This window comes from Gavia stellata, chromosome 3 (assembly GCF_030936135.1).
Source record: "Gavia stellata isolate bGavSte3 chromosome 3, bGavSte3.hap2, whole genome shotgun sequence".
NCBI lineage: Eukaryota > Metazoa > Chordata > Aves > Gaviiformes > Gaviidae > Gavia > Gavia stellata.
This window is the reverse complement of record NC_082596.1, coordinates 28731314-28758097: the sequence shown is the minus strand read 5'-3', so window position 1 is coordinate 28758097 and position 26784 is coordinate 28731314. Positions and strand designations below refer to the sequence as shown.

The 26784-nt window shown below is 41.1% G+C and overlaps 1 protein-coding gene across 1 annotated transcript; it reads left to right on the top strand.

Moving 5' to 3' along the window:
* The first annotated feature begins 1164 nt into the window (after positions 1–1164).
* RIPK2 (receptor interacting serine/threonine kinase 2) lies at positions 1165–24226 on the top strand. The gene is made up of 11 exons (XM_059815550.1): positions 1165–1352; positions 4822–4975; positions 6148–6303; positions 8411–8568; positions 14706–14755; positions 15106–15267; positions 18022–18107; positions 18290–18379; positions 18996–19101; positions 22494–22673; positions 23901–24226. The coding sequence occupies exons 1-11, from the start codon at positions 1165–1167 to the stop codon at positions 24224–24226; spliced, it is 1656 nt and encodes a 551-aa protein (XP_059671533.1).
* Positions 24227–26784: the final 2558 nt, after the last annotated feature.

The following is a 26784-nucleotide window of genomic DNA, read 5'->3' as shown; positions in this document are numbered from 1 at the left end:
GAAAATAGAGTAAGTCAGCACTTGCTTTATATGGCTGCTCAGTATGCTAGTAATGCTGCAGCATTTGGGGGATATAAATCGTCCAAGATATTAGAAAATTGGAAAAACATAGCAAAGCTATCTAAAGCACTACGACATAGAACTGAAAAATAATTGCCATGCTTTAAAATGCAGGCTCTGAAGTATCACACAATATCATAGTCCAAAAACTCAGCTGCTTTCCCTCATTCTCTGGTCCCCAGCCATCACTGAGAGAAAAGAGGAGAGGTGAAAAGCCACGGACGTTTAGCCCAAGATCCATACACATGGAAAGGTGAGGGATTTGCTCTATTTACCTCCATTTCATCCTGCAGAACTGTCACTCCTTGTGGAAAGCTACGGACTACTAACTTTAAATTCAAGCATTTTGTTAGTCTACGAGAACTTGACTTGGTGAACGGGCCTTGCAAAACCTTCCTGCGTAACCCTCACGTAACGCTATCACAAACACATCAGCCGGTCAGCCAGCTCACTCTGAGTGGGGGCAAGGGTGAACTTGCATTTTCTGGAAATTTCAAAATCACCTTTTGAAACGCCGCTATCCTGAAAAATCCTCCTAGGAGAGACAAGGAGGCAACAAGCGAGTGCAAGAGCTAACTCTCCTCTCACTTCACCTGAGCAATGAATACACACCCGGAAAAGCACAGAAGGCAGCTCCGGAGGGCGGCGGGCCCCCCCGGCCGGGCTCGGCCCCGGCATCCCGCATCACCTTTCGGGAACAGAAATAACGCAGCCCCCGCACGCCTCCCGGAGGGAGGGGGATGCTTCCCCCTCTGCCCCACCTCCGGCCCGGGGGATGCGTGCCCGCACGACGCCCCGCCTCCGCCGAAGGAGGAGGCTGCTGCCCCGGCACAGCTCTCCCGGGGGACCGCTGGCACCGGCACCGCGCTCCCCCGGCTCCCTCTTCCCCGCAAGACTCCTCGCGGCGGCTCCGCCTTCCCCGGTCCCGCGGGAGGCCGTTTTCCGCGGGGAAGGGAAGTCCCTCCTCCGTGGGGCTGAAGGAGGAGCCGGGTGCCGGCGGATGGGAGAGGAGGCGGGGGGAAGAGGCAGGGAAGGAGGGCGAGAGGAGCGGCGCTCCGGGCGCCGGACAGACGCCGCGGCCGCCCCCGGCGGCGGAGCGCGAGGATGAGCGGCGGGGATGGTGGAAGCGGGGCGGGCGCCATCAGCTACGCCCTTCCCTCCATCCCCTCCAACAAACTCCCGGACTTGCGTTTTATCAGCCGTGGCGCTTACGGTACCGTGTCCGCCGCCCGCCACGCTGACTGGAGGGTCCCGGTGGCCCTCAAATGCCTGCAGGGGCCGCTGCTAGCCAGGTAACGGGGGTGAGGAGGGGGACCGCCGGGACAGGGCGTCGCGGAGGGGGGGCGGCCCGGGAAGGGGGGGGGTGATGGGGGCGCCGCCCCCGTCACCCCCACCACCCCCCGCCCCGGGCCGGCCCCCGTGGGGAAGGACTGAACTGAGCCCGCCTTTCCCCTAAAGCAGGAAGGGGGTCCCAGGCTGCCTCTTCGCCCGGGACACTCGGTGAGTGCGTCCCGTCGGCGGGTAAAACGGCCGCGGGTGGTGGAGCCCGGGCTCTGCCGGGCGTTGGTCGAGCTGCCACGGCGAAGGTGCCGGCGTGGGTTTCTCAGGTTGGTGGATCAGTGACCGGCTGTCTTGTCGGGCAGCGCTGCTTTAAATCCAAGGGCAAAGGAGAGGCCGGGAGGACTGATTCAGCGTGAGCCGTGAGAAAGCACGTACCAGCCCCGGAGCTTCCTCTCTTTCGGTCATTGGAAATGGGTGGTTTCAGTCTCAGCATGTGAGACACTAAGCAGGTTGCCTCTTCTGAAGGTTTTTTTCTTCTGCAGTGCACACCTTGGTTCCTCCTCAAGGTGGGATTTGCACAGTTCAGCTTCTTTCTGGGTCTGTCGGTTGTCAACTGTTTTGCTGAAGTATCAGTGGGATATTAAAATAAAGTGATTACTATAGATTTGTTGTTTACAGAGAGAATATAAGGAAGATATTACTGTATCCACTCGGGATTGCTTCTAGCTCTTAGAAGCAGCTTCTCTGAGACAATGCACGATTGATTTATTCTTTTTTTTTTTCACCAGATCTCACAGTACTGAGAGAAGCTAATTTAAAATAATAAGCTTGTAGGCCCCCAAGTACAACTGATACCTTCCATTAGCTCTTCAACTTGCAGCAGTTATGACCCCCATTTTCCTGGTGCCGAAGTGACAGCATGTTTATTGCAGGAGCTGTCGCTCCATGTAAGGATGCAGCAAGTAATTTTCATCCATCTCAGCCTCATTCACTCTCTATAGTGCCAATTTTTTTATCATATCAATGCAAATATCTTCTTAGGCTGTCTGAAGCCTGCCTGATTATAAACTTGCCTCTTGTGTCTTACCTAGGTGTCTTTAATCTTTACTGCCTCAGGTTTCTTTGATCTAGTATTAGGCACTTAGGCAGAATAGCTTCACTCAAAATAACAAGGCTTCTAGTCTTGTGACCCAATATGCTAGCTTAAAACAACTTATCTTATATTCTATCTCACCTCTTATTCCCCAGGTGTGTGTATACACAGGCTTTATCTCTGAAATCTTGCCAGAATGAAGTGGAATCTCAGTTATGTTTTTAAGCAGGAATATTGTATTCTCTCATAAGTTTATTGTTGGGTTTTTTTTCTTTAATTTAAATGTGTCCTTAAATCTCTGCTAATTAGAAATACAATCTTTATCCTCTGAGCTCAGCTGGGAGAAAACAACAAACATTATTTTTAGCCTTGTAAGAATTTAGATTAGTATGACATCTCACCTGTGAAATTATGGTGAATAGGGCAACGGAGGTGATCAAAATAATTCAGCCACCTACCATATATCATGCAAAGCTTGGAAGTGCTATTAGAAGACCGAAAGCTGTAAGAAATCTGTTACACCTGAGCCTCTGCAGCAAGTGATTTATCAGTTGTATAGTAGGCAACATAAAATGGCATTCTGTAAATGCTGTCAAGAAAAGGGAAGAGCTCACAGTGCAGTTAATTCCCCAAACAGGGAGCCTGCGCTATGTATCCCAAAACTTGGTGTGTGACCAGCCAAACAGCAAAGCCAGTTTGGAAGCTATTGTGGGCTTGTGCTAATTTGGGCATTACTCAATGCCCTTCTGGTATGGGGCAGACAAAGGTGAAGTGACTTACAGACACAGGAATAGACCTCAATATGTTGCAACTTGTTTCCTGGCTACAGTGAATCCCATGCAGATGTGCCTCACAGTCTGGGAAAACCCCTAGCTTTCTCAAACCTAGTCTTTTCTGGAGAGAGGGAGGAAGGGAGAGAGTTGTGTCCTTTGTCCAATGCTTTTCTTGAAGGCTGCCTTTTCACTTCGATCATTTCCCAGAGTTGCCTGTAATAGAAGCCTTTTTCCGTCACATAGATAAGGACCAACAATCTCCCTTAATTTCACGTTCATCTAAATTTGAAGTTTTCCTGTTGTAAAAACAGCAGGCTTTAGTTCTCCAGGCTTTCTCTTTTCACCATATACTCACATACATATGGCCTTTTCTTTGCAAGGGCTAGATCTACGTCAATGGGTCCAGACTGACATGAGCTCTGCAGTGTGTGCCCTGAGCTTGATGGACGCAAGCTGGCTCTCACCCAGGAGCTCTATAGCCACATTAACACGGTGCTGTGCTGAGCAAATCTTGATGGGCATAGCCCTGGCTTGTACACAGCCATGCCCCAGCACAGCTGTATTGCTTCTGAATCAGGCTGGCTCACATCCAAAGGATTAGTCTTAAATGTGCTGTAAAAGTCCTGTATATTTGGATATCCTAGGCACGTACTTGTACCTGTACCAGTCTCTGCTGGCATAAAATCTAAATAATTTTTTTTTAGATTTATCCTTCATGGTCCAAGTATCCTCACTGTCAACTAACCCATTTTTTTCAAGAACATTTGAGATATAAGGCATACCAAAAAGTTTACTATTTTTTAGGGATAGAAGCATACTCATTCTTAAATAAAACTTCAGCTCCTCAAATCCACTTGCTGCATGGTCTGAATTTGTAAAGATGCATCAAATTCACGTTTATGAGGAGGTTTGATGTAACAGAGAGTGTTCACACAGCCAAATTCATGTGTCCAAACATCATGAGGCTGGTCCCCTCCTGCTTCCTGTGCGACCAGGGAATGTTTTTTCCAGAGGGTGATTTCCAGAGGGCCCCAAAGCAGGGGCCCAATTTGAAGGAACAATTTCTGTGAAAACAAAACATAGTTGGTCATTCCTTTTCCTTCAGAAACCAAAGGTGCATTCCTTTAACCCATATTATTTTAGTGCACGTCAGTGTCCACTAAATTTAAATGGTTGGAGGATTGCAAGTATTAAAATCTCCACTCCCTAGGGGATTAATATTGGGCCTCAGTGAAAATTCAGGGTTTGAAGATAGGCGGTAAAGTAGGACAAATGTGGTTGGTTATTACCTTTATGGTTACACAGGATGGTGAAAAGTTAGAGTTCTGACTGTATCCTTATTTACTGGAAACATGGATGAAATGTGTGATGGAAATAGATTTGTGTGGTACAAGAAAACTGGGGAAGCTATCTTGTATTTGCATTTGCGGGTTCTCATTTGTCTTACAGTATCTTGTTATCAAAACAGAGTAGTAGGAAACAAATGGTGAAAGGTGGTGGCACTGCATATAGGTACATAATTTTTTTTTAAGAGACTATAGCGAACCCAACACTTGCTTTGAGTTTCCTAGTATTGGTATGGTAACCTTGTTTCTTCGTTTTCTTTTCTTTAAGTGATAGAAACCACCTTCTAAAAGAAGCAGAGATATTACACAAAGCCAGGTTTAGTTACATTCTGCCAATTTTGGGAATTTGCAATGAGCCTGAATTTCTGGGAATAGTAACAGAATACATGACAAATGGGTCATTAAACCAGCTTTTACACGGGGTAAGTGTACTTACAATCTTTAAATACAATCCCTGGTTGTTTCAAATAGACTGTGATTTCCATACTTACAGGAAGTAGTATATTAAAGTGTGGTATTAATAATATTTCAAGTTAAAGGACAGTCATTATCACAAGTAGTTTTTTGGTGCTCAGATAGACTTTCTGTATCCCAAAAAGACAACCAAACTCAACAGACTTTAATTTTATTACACTTTTTCCTTTAATGTCATGACCTATAACTGGCTTCATGTTGAATTATTATGTACAATCACTTTTAAAATCTCTGTTATTCTCTAATTAGAAGCTGAAATACTTATGCTTACTTCAGCCTGGGTGTCAGAATTATTGCCAATGTAAATATCACTCAATGATGAGGGGTTTTCCTAAATCTTTATTTAAAAAAAAAAAAATCAAGATTTTGACTTCAGTTTATAGAAGTCAAATATTGCTAATCTAAACACATATGGATATTTCTACCAGATCTTACTCTCAGGAGTAAGTAAAACTCTCAGCTGCTCCCATCAGCTTGGTCTGAGCATCCACTGTTGCTACTGTAAAAGCTACTGCAGTTGTGTCTCAACAGCACTTCAGTCTTGTCTGTACCTTTAATCAATATGTCTCATGCCTTAGAGAGCGCAGCTGTGTGTTTTTCATAAAGGCATTAGTGTCAATGTAACTTTTAAGATTTCAGTTGCGTTTTACAGCCTTTTTCTTGGTGTATTGGAATTTATAAATGAGTATTTTATGCTTAGTTTCACCACAGCTTTTTTTCTACCCCCAGTACCAGTTGAAGATATGATTCTTGTCTTCCTTTGTGTAGTACTTATAATCTGTGAGTTGCAAGTTTCATACAGGTGTTCATCTATAAATTGTATTTCCATATGAATGAGTAATGTAGTAAATGTCCTGCATCATGTATACCAGTCATGAACTATTATGTGAATACTAGGGAACGGAAACATAACACTGCATGATTAACATTTTTATATTTGTTTTAACAGCTAACCAGTCTTAACGCTCAGTTACAATTTTTTTAAGGAGTTCATGTAATGTATATTTTTAAAGATTACTGCTTGTCCAAGTCACTTTCTTCTTATTATGAAAGTATTTGTGTTGTGCTGTGAGATCAGAACAGAGGATTATATTCTGGTTTTGTGGTTTTATCTTGGCAGAAAGATGTATATCCTGACATTCCCTGGTGCCTGAGATTCCGCATTCTTTATGAAATTGCTTTGGGAGTAAACTATTTGCACAACATGAATCCTCCGTTGCTGCACCATGACTTGAAAACGCAGAATATTTTGCTGGATGATGAGTTTCATGTCAAGGTAGAGTTAGTTAATTCTTATGTTCTTCAGCATCCAGAATGAGAGAAAGTGTTTTAATTATTGTAAAGGAGGAAGAGTGAGGATGTGGCCATACAGAGAGGACATAATTGTATGCCAGATGTTTCTTCTGTCCTTACAGACAGAACTTATCAACTTCTTTTGAAAACTCTGCTTTGCGCAAGCGTGGATTCGATCCATCTGAAAAGACCAGAAAGCAAGAATTTGGGCTGTTTGTGATATAGCAGTAGCTGATACTCAATAGCAGTGATGCTCTCATATGGCAACCTTCCAAGGGTGGCTACATCTGGCCCTTTCTGAGGAGAAAACAGCAAGAGTTCCTGTCTGGGATGCTCAGACAAGTTAGTCCTGGAGGACAGTAGATCAAATTCAAGTCTTAATACCCCATTTGATATTTATCATGCAATATGTACATATATATTCTGTTAGTGTAGTATTGGAACATGTAAAACATAACTGCGAAATCTGAACATGTTGGAAGATGGCTTTTGTGACACTCCTTAGAGCAAGCAAACATACATAGAGAAGTAATATTAATTTAAAACTTTAATTCTCAGTTGTTACCGTGAGATTAATCTTTTTGTGAGTCCTTTGAGCAAAGATCAAAGACCCAGTGCCGATTTCTTCTTTCTCCATTGCAAAGACATTTTTGTTGGCAGCAAGGCACCTTACACAGCTTTGTCTCCGCTCACGCCCTCAGTAGGTCATACCTCCTCCCAGGCAGTTGTGCTGGTATTGGGATCTCTCAAGCTTCCTGATAAACCTGATTGGGGAACTGGTCCAAGTAATTTTTTTATCCACTCTTCTTTTAATCCCTAACAGTGCTGGTGCAGTCTGGTGCTCTGCCTGACCACATCTAAACATTTGCTTTGCTGGAGCAATTGAAGTGAAGAGGTTAACTCCTGCATACCTGCCCTGCCTCCTGTAAGGAGTCTCTGAAAGCCTGTCCTTAGGGTTTTAAAGTGTTTTTTTGGGGTGAAGCAAGATTCTCTAAATTAGGACAGCTGACAGGAAACGCAAGGAAGGTTATCATGCGTGCCAAATAGAAGTATTGCATATGTATAAAAGTAACACCATTCATAGAGTGCTTCTAGCTGTCCCAGATCTACTGAACAAGCAAGATAACGCGACCACTTATAGTGAGGAAGGCTTGATGACAGTGAGTTGTAGAGAAAAAAAGGTTATTGTTCATCATGGATTTTGATTGTATACTCTCCAGAAAGCTTACTTCTGTTATCTTAGTTGCCACAGTGCTCGCACAGGCATCTTTGCTGAAAATGCTTTTGCTCTTATGCAAATGCTGGACAAGTGCAGAGCTCATAGCTGTCTGCTTATCTTTCTCCCTTGTACACCAGACACTCTACAGCTCAGCCAGCAAGCTTATTCTGCTGGCTGTTAGTCTCCCTACCCACAGCCTAGTCTGACATCTTGCTCCCTGGCTCGCAAGTGTGTGGGAATGTAAACTGAAGTCAATTAATTCTTTATGTAGATGTACTGTAAACTCTGAAGGAAGGGACAAGGTCCCAGAGTACACAGTAAACAAAATATTCAGCAACTTTCTGCAGCACAGAATTTCAGAATATCAAATTTATTAATTCAAGATTAATATTTCATAGTTTGGGGGGTGAGATGGAGTGCCCTAAAATTTTTCTGTGAGGAAAAAATGTCTCGGGATATCTGCAAGCTAGGTTACGTAGAGCTATGATTTATACTAAATTTGTGCTTTCTTCATAACCAGGGAGCTAGAAGTACTCAGTGTTTTTTTTGTTTGCTCTTTTTAACCAAAGAAAGTTATTTTCTTCATACAGGACAGACTCCCATAGCAGATTCCCCAGCCACAGAGTATAGGAGTCCTTCCTTAAAAGAACAGGAAAGGGCAGTGCTATAAGGATGGCATGAGTCATGACCTGGGAATGCTTTCTGAACTGGAGCTGGTGTTTCCTGTTGCTGGGACAACCACATACTTTTTGTGTGTCAGGTTAACGACTTTTAGTGACCGATTCTTTCGGGCATATTTCAGGAATTTCTGACATCAGTCAGCAGAAAAATCCAGTTTTTCTTCTCAGAACAATTGATTTGTCCTTTCCAGATTGCAGATTTTGGCATGTCAAAATGGCGTGTCATATCCATGTCGCAATCACGAAGTGAAACCTCTTTGCCAGAAGGAGGGACGATTATCTACATGCCACCTGAAGATTACAATCCCAGTCAGAAAACCCGTGCAAGTGTAAAACATGATATCTACAGGTAACTCATGTTGTTCTCAAATGGGCTTTGCAATCAGAATTCAGATCTGATTTACTGAACTTAGACTTTAAGATATTTTCAGCAATTTTATTATTTTCAGAAGTGTTGTAAGTGTATAAGCAAAATGAATCGGGGAAAATGGGATTGAGTGGTAGCAGGATTTGATCACCTGTTTCTTTAGGAAACAGCGTGACAAGTGTAATGCTCCAGAAATTAAGCTAGAACTACAGAAAAGGACAGAGGAGACTGGTTTCTATAAGTGAGTGTACACATAGAAACAATGTAGGGAGGGGAAGAACTGTTCGCACTGTTATGTCAATGCACATACTCTTGTAATTTGTGTACATCAATTAACATAATTTGCAGAATGTACTCAGGGGAAAGAAGAAAACATATTTTTTGAAAAGGGTTAGGAAAAAATAGGGTAATGTGGTTGGAAGAAGTATGCAGAGAGATCTCCTTAAGGAATAACTTACTTTATGTAAGTACAGGTAGATTTGCGTCAGTTGGTTCTGAGTAGTAGAAGTAATAGAATAGGAAGTAGTAGAGTGGTGGTGGCCCATATAACAAAACAGCAATTGCTCTTAGGATAGTAGAGTTACAGTTAGCTAATCTGAAAAGGCTTGGAGACCTCAAAGATTACTTGAACAATCGTGGAGGGAATTGTCATGCGTAAATGGAGACTGAGGAGGCGTGAAGAGGCATATCACTGTGAGAAAGCCCTTGTCTCTGCTGCACTCTACCACCTTTACCTTCAGCTGTCTTTGACGGGGTTGTATTTTGGTGAGAGATGAATCAGTCTCAGAGGGTCTTACTGACTTCCATGGAGACCACTATTTCTTTTAGTTATCCCTTACCCTTAAGAGGCGTACAAAGTTCCTTGACATTCCTGTCCAAAGAACAGAGATGGTAACATACCTTCTTTCCTCAACCTTTGATAAGAAAATCTGGACTAGGAAGACATTGAAAAGGAATGATGGTATATTATGGGGAAAGAAGTAGCAGATGAAACCAGGTTCCATTGATGAAACCAGGCTGCCTAGAGATGAGCCTAGGGGTGGCATGCCGATGTTGGGGGTGAAATCGATAGCCCAGCTCAAGTGCATCTACTCCAGTGCACGCAGCATGGGCAGCAAACAGGAGGAGCTGGAAGCCATCGTGCAGCAGGACAGCTATGACGTAGTCGCCATCACAGAAACATGGTGGGACGACTCGCATGACTGCAGTGCTGCAACGGAGGGCTATAAGCTCTTCGGGAGGGATAGGCAAGGAAGGAGAGGCAGTGGAGTGGCTCTATATGTTAGGGAGTGTTTTGATTGTATAGAGCTCAACGATTGTGACAACAAGGTCGAGTGCTTATGAGTAAGGATGAGGGGGAAGGCAAACAAGGTGGATATCCTGCTGGGGGTCTGTTATAGACCACCCAACCAGGGCGAAGAAGCCGACAAGGCATTCTACAAGCGACTGGCAAAAGTCTCACAGTCGCAAGCCCTTATTCTTGTGGGGGACTTCAACTTACTGGACGTCTGCTGGAAATATAACACAGCCGAGAGGAAACAGTCCCGGAGGTTCCTGGAGTGTGTGGAAGATAACTTCCTGACACAGCTGGTAAGGGAGCCTACCAGGGGAGGTGCCCTGCTTGACCTGCTGTTTACAAACAGAGAGGGTCTGGTGGGAGAAGTGAAGGTCGGAGGCCGTCTTGGGCTTAGCGACCATGAAACGATAGAATTCTCAATGCTTGGCCAAGTAAGGAGGGGGGTCAGCAAAACCACTACGATGGACTTCCAGAGGGCAGACTTTGGCCTGTTCAGGACACTGGTTGAGAGGGTCCCCTGGGAGACAGTCCTGAAGGGCAAAGGGACCTTCTTCAAGAAGCAAATCTTAAAGGCACAGGAGCAGGCAGTCCCCATGTGCCATAAGAAGAGCCAGCAGAGAAGACAACTGGCCTGGCTGAACAGGGAGCTTTTTCTGGGACTCAGGGAAAAAAAAAGGAGATTTTTTCACCTTTGGAAGAAGGGGCAGGCAACTGAAGAAGAGTACAAGGATCTCGTTAGGTCATGCAGAGAGGGAATTAGAAAGGCAGAAGCCCGGCTAGAGCTCAATCCGGCCGCGGTCGTAAGGGATAACAAAAAATGTTTCTACAAATACATTAACCACAAAAAGAGAGCCAAGGAGAATCTCCATCCTTTACTGGATGTGAGGGGGAACATTGTCACCAAGGATGAGGAAAAGGCTGAGGTACTTAATGCCTTCTTTGCCTCAGTCTTTAATAGCCACACCAGGTATCCTCAGGGTATTCAGCTCCCTGAGCTGGAAGACAAGGATGGAGAGCAAAAGAAACTCCCAGTGATCCAGGAGGAAGCAGTTAACGACCTGCTATGCCACCTGGACACTCAAGTCTATGGGGCCTGATGGCATCCACCCAAGGGTACAGAGGGAGCTGGCGGAGGAGCTTGCCAAGCCACTCTCCATCATTTATCAACAGTCCTGGTTAATGGGGGAGGTCCCGGATGACTGGAGGCTTGCCAACGTGACGCCCATCTACAAGAAGGGCTGGAAGGAGGATCAGGGGATCTACAGGCCTGTCAGCCTGACCTCGGTGCCAGGGAAGATTATGGAGAGGTTCTTCTTGAGGATGTTCACAGGGCATGTGCAGGACAACCAAGGGATCAGGCCCAGCCAGCATGGGTTCATGAAAGGCAGGTCCTGCTTGACCAACCTGATCTCCTTCTATGACCAGGTGACCCGATAAGTGGATGAGGGAAAGGCTGTCGATGTCTACCTGGACTGTAGTAAAGCCTTTGACACTGTCCCCCACAGTATTCTGCTGGAGAAGCTGGTGGCTCGTGGCTTAGACAGGTGCACTCTTCACTGAGTAAAAATCTGGCTGGATGGCCGAGCCCAGAGAGTCATGGTGAATGGAGTGAAATCCAGTTGGTGGCCGGTCACAAGCAAAGTCCTCCAGGGCTCAGTATGGGGGCCAGTCTTGTTTAATATATTTACTGAGGATCTGGATTGAAGGGATTGAGTGCTTCCTCAGCAGGTTTGCAGGCAACACCAAGTTGGGCGGGAGTGTTGATCTGCTTGAGGGTCGGAAGGCTCTGCAGAGGGATCTGGACAGGCTGGATCGATGGGCCCAGGCCAATTGTATGAGGTTCAACAAGGCCAAGTGCTGGGTCCTGCCCTTAGGTCACAAGAACCCCATGCAATGCTACAGGCTTGGGGACGAGTGGCTGGAAAGCTCCCACGCAGAAAAGGACCTGGGGGTGTTGATTGACAGCTGGCTGAATATGAGCCAGCAGTGTGCCCAGGTGGCCAAGAAGGCCAACAGCATCCTGGCCTGTATCAGAAACAGTGTGGCCAGCAGGAGCAGGGAGGTGATTGTCCTCCTGTCCTTGGCACTGGTGAGGCCACACCTTGAGTACTGTGTTCAGTTTTGGGCCCCTCACTACAAGAAGGACATTGAGGTGCTGGAGTGTGTCCAGAGAAAGGCAACGAAGCTGGTGAGGGGTCTGGAGCACAAGTCTTGTGAGGAGCGGCTGAGGGAGCTGGGGTTGTTTAGCCTGGAGAAGAGGAGGCTGAGGGGAGACCTTATCACTCTCTACAATTACCTGAAATGGGGTTGCAGAGAGGTGGGTGTTGGTCTCTTGTCCCAAGTGACTAGCGACAGGACAAGAGGAAATGGCCTCAAGTTGCACCAAGGGAGGTTTAGGCTGGATATTAGGAAAAATTTCCTTACTGAGAGAGTGGTGAAGCATTGGAACAGGCTGCCCAGGGAGGTGGTGGAGTCACCATCACTGGAGGTGTTCAAGGAACATATGGACGTGGCATTGTGGGACATGGTTTAATGGGCATGGTGGTGTTGGGTTGATGGTTGGACTTGATGATCTTACAGGTCTTTTCCAACCTTAGTGATTCTGTGATTCAGTGTGATGTTGTCTCCTCCGGCTTCTGATTTTAGAGGATTTGAAAGTGTGGCTGGTCACTTAATGAATGAGTGGAGATGAGGAAGACAAATGCCTGTTAGAAAGAAAAAAAAAAAAAAAGTGTGCAGAGGAATAATGACCAAATGGGAGAAAATAAGAGAGGAAAGATCAGTAGAAGAGCTTAGAAAACTGATACATTAGGAAGGAGATTATTTGAGAAGGGAGAAAAGAAACTGAGACAACATCGTAAAGAGGGATGACAGTTCAAGGCACAAAGACATGAAGGCAGAGAGACAGTGAAGGAGGTGACCACCAGAAAGGTCACACAGGAAGATACATGCTCAGGATCAGAAGGAGATGCTATGAAGCAGAAATAAGAAAGGAAAACATGAATAGTGTAAAGGGGAATCAACAGGAAGGAAGTGGTATGGTGCAGTGTTGTAGAATTGAGAAAATAATCTGTAATTGTAGAGAGATTCCAACCTGAATGAAAGGCTGGATGTCTGATTAATTGACCACAGCAGACACACCTGAATGTTGTTGAGATATTGAAGCTAATTTGTGAGGAAGGATCTTTCTTAAAGAAACAAATCATTTAAGCAACAGTCAAGCAGCACTAACTTTTAGAAAAGGAAAAATTTGCCATGTCAAAAAAATCAGCCTACATTATTATCTCAGGAATGCATCAAAAGCAGGCTTTCTAACAGGGAGGACTACTTTCAATAAAAGTTACTTGAATAAATTTTATCATTGATGAATGCTAAAAAGTGAGTGGAATGAGTAGTTAGGAAATCTCAATTTAACTGATGCTTAAAATCAATCATTTATTTTGTCCTTAATTTTTTTTATTCTTCCTAATTGGTAGCTGTTAGATGATATAATGCCTAGAGGCAGTTAAATGCAACCTGTATGCAAAATTTGGTGGTACTTAGTGATGTAGGAAAATACTGTCTTTGTGTACAGTTATTTGAGTAGTTGAGCAAACATTTATTCTGATAAGTGTAATTCTTGAGAAAAAACTAATTCTTTGAATAGTTTCATTTTTACTGCTTCAGTGGAAATTGTATTTCAGTTGTTTTGAGGTAACATTTTAAAAACTTTTCAATCTGTTTTTAAATTGATTTACTGAAAAAATAAAGGAGTAGAGATTATGTTTACAAGGATATGTTTGACATTGGAAATTAGGTTCTTAAAAGTGAAATATTTTTGCACTCTCATTTTAGCTTTAGAACTACTAGATTTATTCCTCACAGCAAATGCCTATTCTTAAATAGGAAAACCAGATTTTGGGGTTTTACATTATTTTATTTTCTTTTATTTGCTTTAACTGCATTGATTATTTTTTAATAAATGAAGTCAATGTTTCATTTAAATGAAATAATCCAATTTGAATTACAAACTTGTTTAAAGTTACCTTTTTTAATATGTCCTGATGATTGAAGAGAGTGACTAGTCTACTAAAGATGGAGTAGATTTGTATTAACTGAGCCAGTTCCCATTCATGTTGATGTGAATGGAAAAAAATTTCACCATTTGAGTAAGCAGATTTGTGTTCAATCTGCTGGCTATAGCTGGTGGTCTTCTGGAGAGTCTATTTTGTAAAGTGAATCTTGTATGTAAAAGTGACATCTATCCCTATAGAGAAGATTGCATATGTTGGAAGTGTATATGTCTGGGGGGAAGCTGGAGTATGTTTCCCAGATCCAAGTCCATGTCTTACCTGACTCTGACTTTGTGTTGGGATAGAGGTGTGGGTGAACACCATCCTCCCTGCTAGCACCCTGCTTCCCATGGGAATGTCAGAGAGTGTCGATCCGGACTGGGGAGATGCCCCAGTATTGCAGTTAGGACAGAGCAGTTGGGACTCTGGGGCTCACGTTAATTTGCGTACTGAGATTTAAACTACATGTATGAAATTCACAACTTATTAGCGGAGCAGAGCTAATACAGATTTGGAACAGGAGTTTATACGCCATGTGCTTTTTCTGTATTTAGTATTATTAACTAGTTCTAGTTGAAGTCGCGTGTTAAAATTCCTGCTAGTTTTCATATATTCAGGTCATCGTTGTAGTTAGCGATAGTCAGTCCCGTGTGTGCATGCAGGATCATTTTAGCAAAATGTTTTTAATAAAATGTAAAGCTGAGCACATTGTGTTATTAAGTGTCGGTAATCTAAAGTAACGTCTTCTATACTTTTTATACTTTAAACAGTTATGCAATTATTATGTGGGAAGTGATGTCAAGGAAACAGCCATTTGAAGGTAAGGCCATGTGTTCCTCTAATTTATTTCTCCAGCCTTACATAAAGGCTAAACCTGAGACCTGGGTACCTGGGGGCTTCATTTTAAGGGTCACTTTTTAATGATTCAACTTGTAAGCTTGTTGAAGAACACTTTGAGTCACAGAAAAAGAGTCTAATTTGAAAAGTATTGTTTTTTTGAAGTTACAGTGCTGTTTGATAGATTAAAAATATATTTTTTTGTAAGAAAAGAAACATAACCTTATTTTGGTGAACTATAAATACTATGTCTGCAAACTAAATTATTCCTCCTATAGTAAGCTATTTATATTGCATATATTTCTAATGAATGCACGATGTCTATTTTGACAGAAGTTATAAACCCCTTGCAGATAATGTATAGTGTGTCACAAGGACAGCGACTAGACTTAAGTGAAGAAAGTTTATCAACGGACATTCCTCATCGAGCGCTCATCATAAGATTGATAGGAAGTGGATGGGCACAAAACCCAGATGAAAGACCATCATTCTTAAGTGAGTTTACCTTGCATAATGAGAAAAGATTTTTGAATTGCCAGATTCCTGTTGAACATGGTACTTACAGAGCAAGGTTAGAGTCGCACAAGGGAAATGGTAAAGATGTCAAGAGGTACATGTGCTCAGTTTTGTTGTGTATGATAAGGTGCTTGTCTGCTTCCACCATGTCTGTAAACAAACTTTTGTGAATGTAACAATATATATGCCATAAACCCAAGTTGTTAGTTGGATTCTTTTGGATTTGACAACTCTAATTTACCTGTTAAAAAGCAGCATGCTTTGTTTAACTGCTTGCACTTGGGGTTTTTTTGTTTATTGTTGAAGGGAACTTTTTTTTTAAGAAGCGGGGGGGAAGAGAAGTATATAACAAGTATTGTGGGATTTTTGAGCAAGCTGGCAAATGCACCAACAAATCATTGCACATCAGATAAGCTATAGCGACTACACCTTGTGTTTGCATCTCAGTATAAATCCTTTTCACTGAGACTTTATCTTTGACTGTTCCACCTTCCAGATCAAACAGGAACTGGTTGAACCCACGCGTTTAACTTTCTCTTTCCATCTTCTATTTGTTCACCTTTTTGTCCATGAGACCAAATATAGGTACTTTCAGCCTTTTTTACAGTGTATTACAGAATTTAGAGAATAAGATTGAAGTGTGAGCTTCTAGAATAGTACCATAAGAGCTCTGGCTTAAACAATTCTATATTTTAAGTTTCTCACTGGTTATGTTGAAGATGCAATGACTTAAACCTGAAATATTAGGGCTTTTTATCTGGTTCTGGTGGGTTTTGTTTTAAGGGTTTGTTTTGTATGTTTGGTTTTTAAAGTTAGGAGTAGAGAAGTCTGCAATCTTAATGTTTCATTTGTAGCTGTTCTGTAAACAAACAGAAGTTTGTTTATTATTTTGAAAACCTTTATGAGCATACTCCCTTTGAGCTGGAAAGTGTTAGAAAGTTGCTGTTGAGATAGCTTAGAAAGAAATGTTCATAACTTCATTTTTTTGCATCAGTTTGGCAGAGGACAAAGTGCAGAGACATCCAAACACATACAGCATCTTCATGTTCAGTTTACAGTCAAAAATGAATTACATGACCTTATTTGAGGCATTCTTATTTTTGCAGTAAGAACATTTTGAAATGTCAGGTTATTTTGGCATGTGTCTGGTTTATATGATTGTAAATTGTGGATTTTTTTTTTTTCCCAAGCAAGGAAGTATATTTATTTATAATATTTCTTTAAATCAAAAAGAATAGCCACATCATGATATTTCCCTATGTATTCTTGTTTTCCTGTGTCAGTTAACCAAAACAAATTAGCAATCAAAGTTTATGATCACACTGAAGGCATAATTACCTGGGATTTGTACTAAACCATGAGCTAACTTGGGTTCTGTTATTAGTGCCATGTCTGTAATAAGATGGTCTTTGAAGAAAACATGCATTGCTTTTTCCCCTACTTTACTCACATAAAAAGAAAGAGGAAGTTGCAAAACTGTTGCAAAGTTAAGGGAAGTAAAGCTCACTGATTAGGAAGTTTTGCAATTACCATAGCACAGGGGTGGAAAAACCAAAATACCCAAACCCCATTTTCGTTAAATAAACTTTAAATAGAAAAGCTCGGTTAACCTGTCTGTTCCCCTTATAAAGAAGGGATAAAGACTATTTATCACCATGTTTCTGCATGTACTTGGAATGTGTACCTACAATTTAATTATAATCAACAAAAATTAACAGTGCTAGTATTTCAGTGTGGATAATGGAGTCCCAAACCTGTAAAACTGTGTTTTAGCTGATGTAAGAAAATAAGAATCCTAGTATTGAATGTATGTCTTGAAGATACTAGTGGAAAAAGTTAATATGGGAGAACTGTGGTAAAATTATAGTAAAAAATAAAAATATGTTAATAAGGACGCAGTGTGTTGGATTGCTAGTACGGTAAATGGGTTTTGCAAAATGGGTGGAGTCCATAGAAATGCAGTAGAATTGTGATGTGCCATTATCCTTTCCTGAGGTTTTGTTGTACTTGAGCACAGTTTCAAAGAGAGATTTTTGTAATACAGCCAGCTCAAAATTCGAAAGACTTAGTTTTGTAAACCTTTCAGCATTGGAAAGCAAGGGAGCATAGCACAGGTTGTCACTTGCTTATTGGATCGTCGTGTGTCTCCCTATGTGAGCAGATGACTTTAGCTTTTCTAACTTGCTGCCTTTGGTGAGCATGAGGACACTGCCATTTGATTCACTGGGTGTGATAGGTCAGTGCCTTGACTATCACCATCTTCTCTGGCCCTGCCGCACAGCATCTATTCTGGATTTTGCTGTGGGTTGTTTGTTTATTTTTCTCATATAAAACTTTAACACCTCTGCTGGAGTGTGAAGACAGCGACCCACTCTGAGGTCTCGTGCTGTTTGGTCCCATTTAGCAAACCAGGCTTGTTGGGTCTATCTTGAAATATAGCAAACCCACCGATCTATCCGTTCCAGGAATGCAAGGCTTGAGGTCGGGCACAGTCCTGGATCTCTTTTGATGCATAGTGCTGAGGTGGCCAGATCAGGACAGGGTTTGTTTTGGTGATGTGTAACTGTTGCATTTGTAAGAGGTGAAAGCATGAAACTTCTGTTTAGCAGCGTAAGTAGTTTGATATGTATCAATAGACAAATTACTTTTGTAAATGTAAGAAAGTAGCTTTAGCAAAATGAAAACTTAATTTCCACCTTAAATCCTTCAGCAAAGTACTTTTTCTTTGTTTAGAATGCTTGATAGACCTTGAGCCAGTCCTGCGAACATTTGATGAAATAGCTATGCTGGAAGCAGTAATTCTGTTAAAAAGATCAAAGGTAAGTGGCTTTTGTTACAGTCATGAGTTGGTCAAACAAGTTGGTGACTTTTGCTTGCTAAAAGAAATGCAATCCCCTTTGTCATTTATCCAATCTTGTATCTGGCTGAAGCATGTGTTTGTACAGAGCTGTCATCTTGTCTTATAGCAAAAATTTAATACAGGTAAATATTTCTCTTCCAGTCACTGTATGAATCACGATGTATTTACAAGAGTGGAAAGAAAGCAGATGTGGAGCAGATATCTCTAAATATACCTCTGAATCCCCAAGTGGTAAATATTTTACGTATTGCATTTGGTATGTCAGCATCATTAAAGATCCTAAGAACTTTAAAGGGGGGTTAACTTAGTAAGAGGTAATTGTTCTGCAGTTTACTTTTCTATGCAGTTAGGAAAGGCATAAAATGCGTTAGTTGAGCCAGGGTGTAACAAAGGCATAGCCATACAGGTGAAGATAGTAAAGGGTGGGTAAGCAGAAATAATAAGGGCATGTTTGGTATATCCTCTAAGCGTGGGAAAGCCCGTCCCTCAAGGAGGAGTGCAGCACATGATGTCTGCAGCTTGTAAGAGACTGTCTTCTGCTCCCTTACACCTCTACAGAGCTTGCTTATATAGGGTCATATAGATTTGCTTTTACATTTTGATTCTTAATGCTGCTTCTTTTGATTCTTACTAATAATTAAAGTTCTGTCCAAAATTGCTGTCAGCTTTGGAAAAAAACAAGTATTAGGATTACATAGATTTCTTCTGTTTTACTCTATTTTAATTGTGCTGTCTATTGAGCATTTAGATAGTGGGGAAAAACAGTGATGGGAAAGTAGTCGGTAAATCATTGCAACTTTGTATTTATTTAACGTGCATTTTCATTATACAACTGGAATCATTTCAGGAAACATATTCTGGCTCCATACAATGTGATGCACTTCCCCTTCGAAGCATCTCTCCAGATATATCAAGACTCAAGTCTGTTCCCAAGTGTAATATCCTCTCATCAGGTAGAGATACTAATGACTTCATATAAATTTAAGTTGCTATCACAGCTTTGCACTCCCACTGTAACATTGCATTTGCATAGTAGACAGTTGGATCTCCATTTATGTCAGAAATGAGATGTGTTTTGTAAACTTAGTGCTCTGGGTAAAAAAACTAGAGTATTTTAGCTCTGAATTTCTGTTCCTGTCACTTGAGAAATCCCCACAGCTCACAGCTTCATGAGCACATGAGTGCAGCGATAGCATTTACTTGTCCCTCAGACTCTTGGCAGTTTAGTTAATCATTTGTGAACTACTTCTAAAGATAAAAAGGCACTCCTAAAGCTGAGTAAACTGAAAGTTTCTAATGCAGCCCAACCTCTCGATCATTTTTGATTCAATAAATAAAATAATAAATAGATTGCCTTGCAAAAGTATCTGCACAGACCTTTTGTAGCTGTCACCTTTTCTGAAAAAAAGTTGGCAACATTCCCAAACAAAACTCAATTTTGAGGTTTTGCCGACATCAGAAGCCAGAAAAATGTGATGGGACCCAGGTGAAAGAGCAATACGTTGTGACACTAAAACTGCACTTGAGTTTCTTCTCTTGATGGAATGCAAGCATATATTACAAAAGAATGGAACATCCTTTGACTTTGCGGGCACCAGTGGTGTGAAAGCAGACAAGATGATTGACTGCATTGCTATGAAGTAGGGCATCAAAATGTGTGCTGAGGTGCTGCAAAATGGGAGATATTCTGGTAGAGGTAGGAGAGTACAGGCAGTTTCTTTTCCAGCTCCTGTTTCAACACATCCACAATTCTGGGCTTGTACTTGATGTACTAGAAAGATATAAATACAGCAGGAATTCCAGGGAAAATAAATTACGGGAGGCTTAAGGAATTTGAGTTTCAGGGGAAAATGGAAGAAAGCAAATGTAGTGTAGTTTGGCTTGTACCTCTACCCAAGCATTTATCTGTACACATAGCATAAAAATCTTAAAGATGAAGACTAACTTGTGATTACCAAGCTTAATAGGAATGTTGTGGCAAATTTGAGGAAATGGAATATTAGATTGAATATGAGCATGGACTGTAAGTGTAATCAGATAAGATAATGATAAATGTCAACTCTTCTTGCTGCTGCTTTCTGTTAAAAATTGTCATACGTGCCTGTGGAGGTCATTGGTGAGATTGTGGTGGTACTATTAATCTGACTGATCAGTTGATGGTCCTTTACAGAGTCACTGCTTAGACTTTGTTTTATGTACATATAGATACTGTAAAGCCTGTGAAAATAGTGTCTACAAAACCATACCACAGCAGAAGTGTTTGTATTAATTTGCCAGTATCTGCATCAGGTAGTTTTATAATGGAAAGCAAGACTGACCTTCTTACTTTGCTTAAATTAGGTGCAATTGTTTCAGGTGAAAATCTGTTCCCAGGTAGCTGTTGGCAAGAGATGCGTTTGGCATGGCACCAAGGCAGAAGTTAATGACTATAGATTTTAGCTGAGCTGGTTTTTCCACCAATACAATTAGGAGATTTTTTCAGAAACTTGCTCCTTCAAAGTTAGGAACTGTCTTCTAACATTCAGTCTCTTTAGTTTTTCTTCCCTAGCCAGATTATACACAAATGTGTTCATGGGCATTGCTTTAAGCTTAAATAGCTCTTCTCCCTCTTCCCATTTTATTTCTGATATAGAGAGTAATCCTTTAATACACTTTGTTTGGATAGAAAAGCAGGATACACTCTTTTGAAGTCCATTTGTAAAATAAGCTGCTTCATTCTCCTGGTATCCTACGAGTCCTCTCTGTGCATGTTCTAACTTAGGTCATTGAACTAAGGCTACCAGACATCTGTACGTAGTATTAGAAAAGAAGTGTGACAAGTGTTTTCTTCCTGAAATAAGAACTTTACTTAATATACCTAGAATTCTCACAAGATCCTTTGTTATAGAATAATCTACCTATGGCTTTTTTTCGTTATCTCAATTCCAAATCATTAGCCCCAGCTTGAAGCAGAAAGTCTAGATCTCATGTTTTGTGCTACCGAATTTCCACTTCTGTTACTCCAGTCTTTCAGATCAGCTAGGTTATTTCTGAGTAACCTGAATCAACCCCTTCTTTCTGTCATTGGCGAACTTCATTCTCCCATACTAGTACAATCCCAGTAGTTTTGTCTTTTATGCTGTTAAAGATCTGTGTGTGCCTAGAGATCTGTAGCAATCTATCCCAGCAAACCTGTTTAAAACCCTTTTCTAATGATCTTTCACTCACACCAGCTGTCTCCTAGTCCTTTCTTATTCATGCAGTAGATAACATCTGCTGCTTCACACTACATAGCTCTGCCCAGCTTACTTTCTTTCTCTTCAATGAAATGAAATGCTAGTTACTATGAGTTCTAGTCCACCATTTTTTAAGTAACAAGAGTGTCATTTCTTTCACGTTTTCCTATTCTTGTTCCTTGTGCTTATAGCCATATTCTTCAACACTGATCTAGGAATACACCTTCAAATACCCCGTTGGATGGGTATCTATAAATCCTGATCTGTCTAGGGGGCTACCTGTTCTTATTGTGTCTTTAGATGTTCATCTGAATTCTTACATCTGCATCCCTGGTTCTTAGTTAACATCTCTGAAGCTCTTTATCAAGTGACACTATGAAAGTCTGTAATGAAAACTGTATACAGAATTCGGCATGTGCCCTGTAACTGGTTTCTCATCAGCTATTTGTCATTTCTTCTTTGAGTCATTCCTACTGCTGCTTTCATATTCATCATCTTTTTCTGCCATAAAAAAAAAAATCCTAAAAATAGAAACTATTAGGCTTTCCATCTGATAAAACCCCTTTTTTCCCTTTCTTTGCAAACGTTTAAATGAAGCTTTCTTGAAGTCATATGCTGTTTTGACAGACTACCAAAAGCTTCTATTAGCTTCCCACTGAATGTCACCATTGGTCTTCACGTTCTTTCCCTCCACCTGAATATTTCTTTCAATCTTTCCACCTTTGTTACGCTGCCAAACTTCATCAAAATAAATTAGTCAGCTTTTATGCTGACTCCTAGCTACCCCTCCAAACACTTTCTGTTCTTCCAGGCTCTACAAAAATTTTCTGTCGAACAGAGCTTTTTTTAAAGGTCACATCTACTGGATTTATTCTCTCAATCTTCTTTTAAAATAAAACAAGACCCCCAAATCCATGATCAAGCCCTGGTAGAAGATAAGGGACATAAAGATACTCAGAACCTGAGTGTAAGGAATAATGTATTTGAAGTGAATCTAGGTTGTTTATGACTTGTTTTATGGAATTACTTTAAATAGGCTCTGATGGTTGTATTTTATTTGAACATAGAAGTAATGCAGCTAACTCTTCCACACCCCCTTCCCCCCTTCTTTTTTCTTTTGTTTTTTTAAGATGGAAGTTCTGGGAGTCTACACTCTCTCAGCAGTCAGAGCACAGATGAAAATATCTCTGTAACTCAGAGCGCCAAACTTCTTGTGCAACCATACAGTTATTTTCCCTCATCTGACAAAAGTACTTCAGATGCCTCCAATTCTGCGTCATGTATGCTGCGGTCTTCACCAATTCCTTCAGGTACAGCAAACACTGATTTAATTCCACAACCCACAATAAGTATCCTAATGTCAAATATATGAGTGTATGAAATGGAAACTGGAACTGTTGTTCATCTGTAAAATGAAAACAAAGCATTCTACAAATTAAGAATGCAAGTAATTCTGCCCTTGTAGCCTTTTATTACAAAGTAAGTAAAACCAATGTAAAATGTGACCTAGTACATGTACCTGTATCTCCTAGCTTTTTTTCTCTCCTTTTAAGCAAACTTAATTCCTGCTGCCTTGGGTCTTCTTTATCCCATTCCCTTTGCTCGTATTATTTCTCCTTTCTACTACTGCTGTAGTAGTGCTGCAGTCCAGCAGAACAGGAATAAGGGTTAGCTCAAGCTTAACTCATCTTGTTGCCTGTCACTTCTCCCCACTTCTTAGGCTTGTCGATCTTCCTCCTAGTAATGGCGGGGCAAAGAGAAGAAGCAGCTGCGTCAGCATCTCACCTTTAATGATCTGTGTTAGTTGACAGCCCACTGCATGATGTTCCTATGAATCAAATAACTGTTAAAATTGTGGTTCCAAAAAACAACAAAAAGAAACCTTAACGCATGATGAATTATTCAGAGAGATTTTTTTTATGGGCCACACAATAACATGCAACTTTATAAAGACCTGCTGCGTCATCTCTCTTCTGGAAATAAGAGAATCTGCACCTTTTCACTGTGCAAACCCTCAGCTTGAGGAAAATATGCAGGAAACTACAGATGTTTTAAGTAAACTCCAATAAAAATCCCACTGCAAAGTCAAGTTACTACCTCTCTCTTTTTAGTACCAGGTCAGGTTGAACACTGAAACAGGTAGCCCACAGAGGCTGTAGAAGTCCCATCACTTGGCGATGCTTGAAATTCAGCTGGACAAGGCCCTAAGCAACCTGACTTATCCTTGAACTTGGCCCAGCTTTGAGCAGGCCATTAGACCAGATGTGACCTCCTTGAGGGTTCCTTCCAACCTAAATTATTCTGTGATTCAGATAAAATATATACTCTAACCACCAAATTTGACAAATTAGAACATTTTAAATGTGGAATACAATAGTGAAATATTAAAAGCATGTTTAGCAGTCTAGTGTATTTCTAACAAAAAACAAGTTTTTAACAGCTCTTTCTCAGCTTGTTCTTTGTTCTATGGCACTATTTATTGACAGACAGTTACAATACTAATTTTTTTTTTTTTTTTAAATCCTCTCCAATCTCAGATTTTGTTTTGGAAACCATACAACAGAATGTAGCTCATCAATGGATCCAAAGTAAAAGAGAAGAAATTATTGATCAGATGACTGAAGCATGTTTGAATCAGTCACTGGATGCTCTTCTATCAAGATTTTTACTCATGAAAGAAGACTATGAACTTATAAGCACTAAACCTACAAGGACATCAAAAGTCCGACAACTGCTTGATACCTCAGATAGCCAAGGAGAGGAATTTGCCAGAATTATAATACAAAAGTTGAAAGATAACAAACAGCTAGGACTTCAACCTTATCCAGACATTGTATCTAATTCTCTAAGACTACATCTTTAAATTTATTCTTTCTATATGAAACTATGTGAATATTTCTTACAAAACGATTCTTGTTTCTATATAGTAGTTTTATATATGTACTACTTTATCTTTACTATGCCTTTATAGAGTCTCAGAAATTACAGAGTTCATCTAGACTGCATTTGGTGAGTTACCAATTAATCAGTTGGTGTGCAGTCATAAAGCCAAACACTTGACACTTGTTGACTCAATTCATAAAAGTATTTTGTTTATACATGACAAAGAAAAAACATTAAATGCTTCCTGTTTTACATATTTTCTGTTTCTACATATCCTTTACTTTCACCTTACAGGATTGAGACAACCCATCTCAACTTGGATTACTGTTTTTTCTCCCTCCATCTGGTCTTTCCCATAGAGGAGGAAAAAAATCTAGATGCTCTATTTCAGGGCTTGTGTGCTGCATGTATAATAAATTGTCTTCTTTCAGCCATACTGGTGACTCCTCCCAAGACACCAGAGAAGAACGGTAGGTGGGAGGAAGTTTAGATTGCATTTTTACAGGATTTTTTTTATTATGTTTTGTTTTGCTTTTCCCATTTCGTTGCCAGGGCAAGCACTTCAGACCACTTCGTAAGAAGAATGTCAGTCCAAAGAGGAGCCTGAGGGCAAGGAGGACATTGTGCTGATCATCTTTGTTCTGCTAAGAACTGATGCATTAGAAAGGGTGCAGCTATAGCCTTTACATTATTTGGTTACACCCGCTTAAACTCTTGAAATCATAGTATGATGAGATCCATATACAGCTTATAGAAGGGAGCCCTCAGTTAATCTCTTTTACATTTCCTTAGTTAATGCCTTCCCTTACCTTTGTCATCTGCCATAAATACTTCTTATCTCATGTTGCTGGATCAAACTTTGAATTCAGTTTTATTTTTAGTATTTACATGATGAGCAGGAGTTTGGGTCTATACAAATGTCAAGCATGCACTGCCCTGCAAGGCTGGAAATGATGTGCATGCCTTAACCTTCTCTGGACATCTCCGCCATCCTTTTTTGTCTGAAGGATGGTGCTAACATGTGCACAAGGATGGTGCACAAATGGGGCCACCTGAGAGGAAAAGGTAAGTGGTATTTTTTTCAGCTGATTTCAGAAAGCCTTAGTGACTTTACGTAGGTGGCTTCAAAATTAGTAAAAAAAAAAAAAAAATACTAGTTTTAATTTGTCCAAACACAGCACAGGCAAACTGATTTTTACAAGCACTAATAAATAATTACAAATTCTGCTAAAACTGCCTAAAATTTGGGAAAATCCAAACTTCACATACAAAAAAGCTGGAATCTACTTCTACTACCATATAAAAAGGAGCAGATAAATGAGAAATCCAAAGTGATGGCTGTTTGGAAACCTATGGGGATGTGAGATCTACCCCATTTCAATGATTCAAGCTTCAGTGTGGGTATTACTAGTTGCCAACAGCTTAGTTTTTTCAGTATCTGTCTTAACTTATTTTGTGTATTGAATCGCAAAGATAGAATGTATAATTTATTGGATAGAAAAGGAATTTTAAAAATTTTTTTAAAGTAAGTTTTTGGCATAAACTGGGAATTTGCATTTTATCCTGCTTCTCTCTGAAGGCTGTAAAATGCAAACTAGATAGCTGAGGCCAGGACGATGGTGCAATGAATGGTTGTGCTTTTTGTAGAGCAGACCTGAAGACGTCTAGCAAGACAGGCTCTGAGGAAAGCTGCCAGCCTTGCCAGTGGAAGTTTGGTGCCAGAACTGTGTGTTTTGCTGCACATCACATTTTAAGCCACGTTTGTTCATTATTAGTAGTGCCTAAAGAAAGATTTGTGTCATGCAAGGTAACAAAATAGCATTTCTTAGATGTGTGTCCAAAATTCATTGTGTATTAAGAGCTTTCCTGAATTGTGGTTTTAGTAACTAGAAGAATAGAGGCTTCTTTAGGGGTATCTTTTTACAAGCTTGATATGTTGTTCTTGTAGTAGGGTCTGCATGATTTTCAAACTTTGTAATTTATTATTTGAAATTATGCGTAAGATAGTAAAAGCAGTCCTGCTATGTGTATAAAGCCTTGGCCTGCTAGGTGGCACTTGGCCTGCCAGCTGGCATCTGATGTCTCATGTCTGGGGGTCTGCACCTTCTTCCTATTTCCCAACTCACTGAAAGCAACTTCTGCCTTAGAGCAAACAGAACTTGAGCACAGCACAGATGCCATGCTTCCTAGCTCTACGTGCTGTGCACTGTACATGATGATACTTGCACAGGCTGGCAGACTCATCTGAATTTGTGATTTGTGATGTTGATCCTTCTTGGTGCTGCTGATGCACCTTTGCACTCACTCGCCTCCGACACGTTCTGCAGCATGCCAGCGTGCCTGCTGCAGCTTTTCTGCCAGCGGCCCATGAGCTGCTGTTCCCCAAAAGCCATGTGGAGGGGCCCTGGGCAACGAGTGGGACAGATCGCAAAGCCATTCCAGGTGCTGCCAAGGCAACTGTGGTAGTTGCCCACCCTCCAGTCTCTTCCTAGTGGAGAGGGAATGTTGGACATAAAAGATGAGGACCCACTGGTAGGA

Excerpts from the sequence above, each read along its gene's own strand:
- RIPK2 (XM_059815550.1), top strand. The coding sequence starts at position 1,165 with ATGAGCGGCGGGGATGGTGGAAGCGGGGCGGGCGCCATCAGCTACGCC. Across the intron at positions 14,756-15,105 it reads AAGGAAACAGCCATTTGAAG|AAGTTATAAACCCCTTGCAG; the intron begins GTAAGGCCATGT and ends CTATTTTGACAG. Across the intron at positions 19,102-22,493 it reads GTGTAATATCCTCTCATCAG|ATGGAAGTTCTGGGAGTCTA; the intron begins GTAGAGATACTA and ends TGTTTTTTTAAG.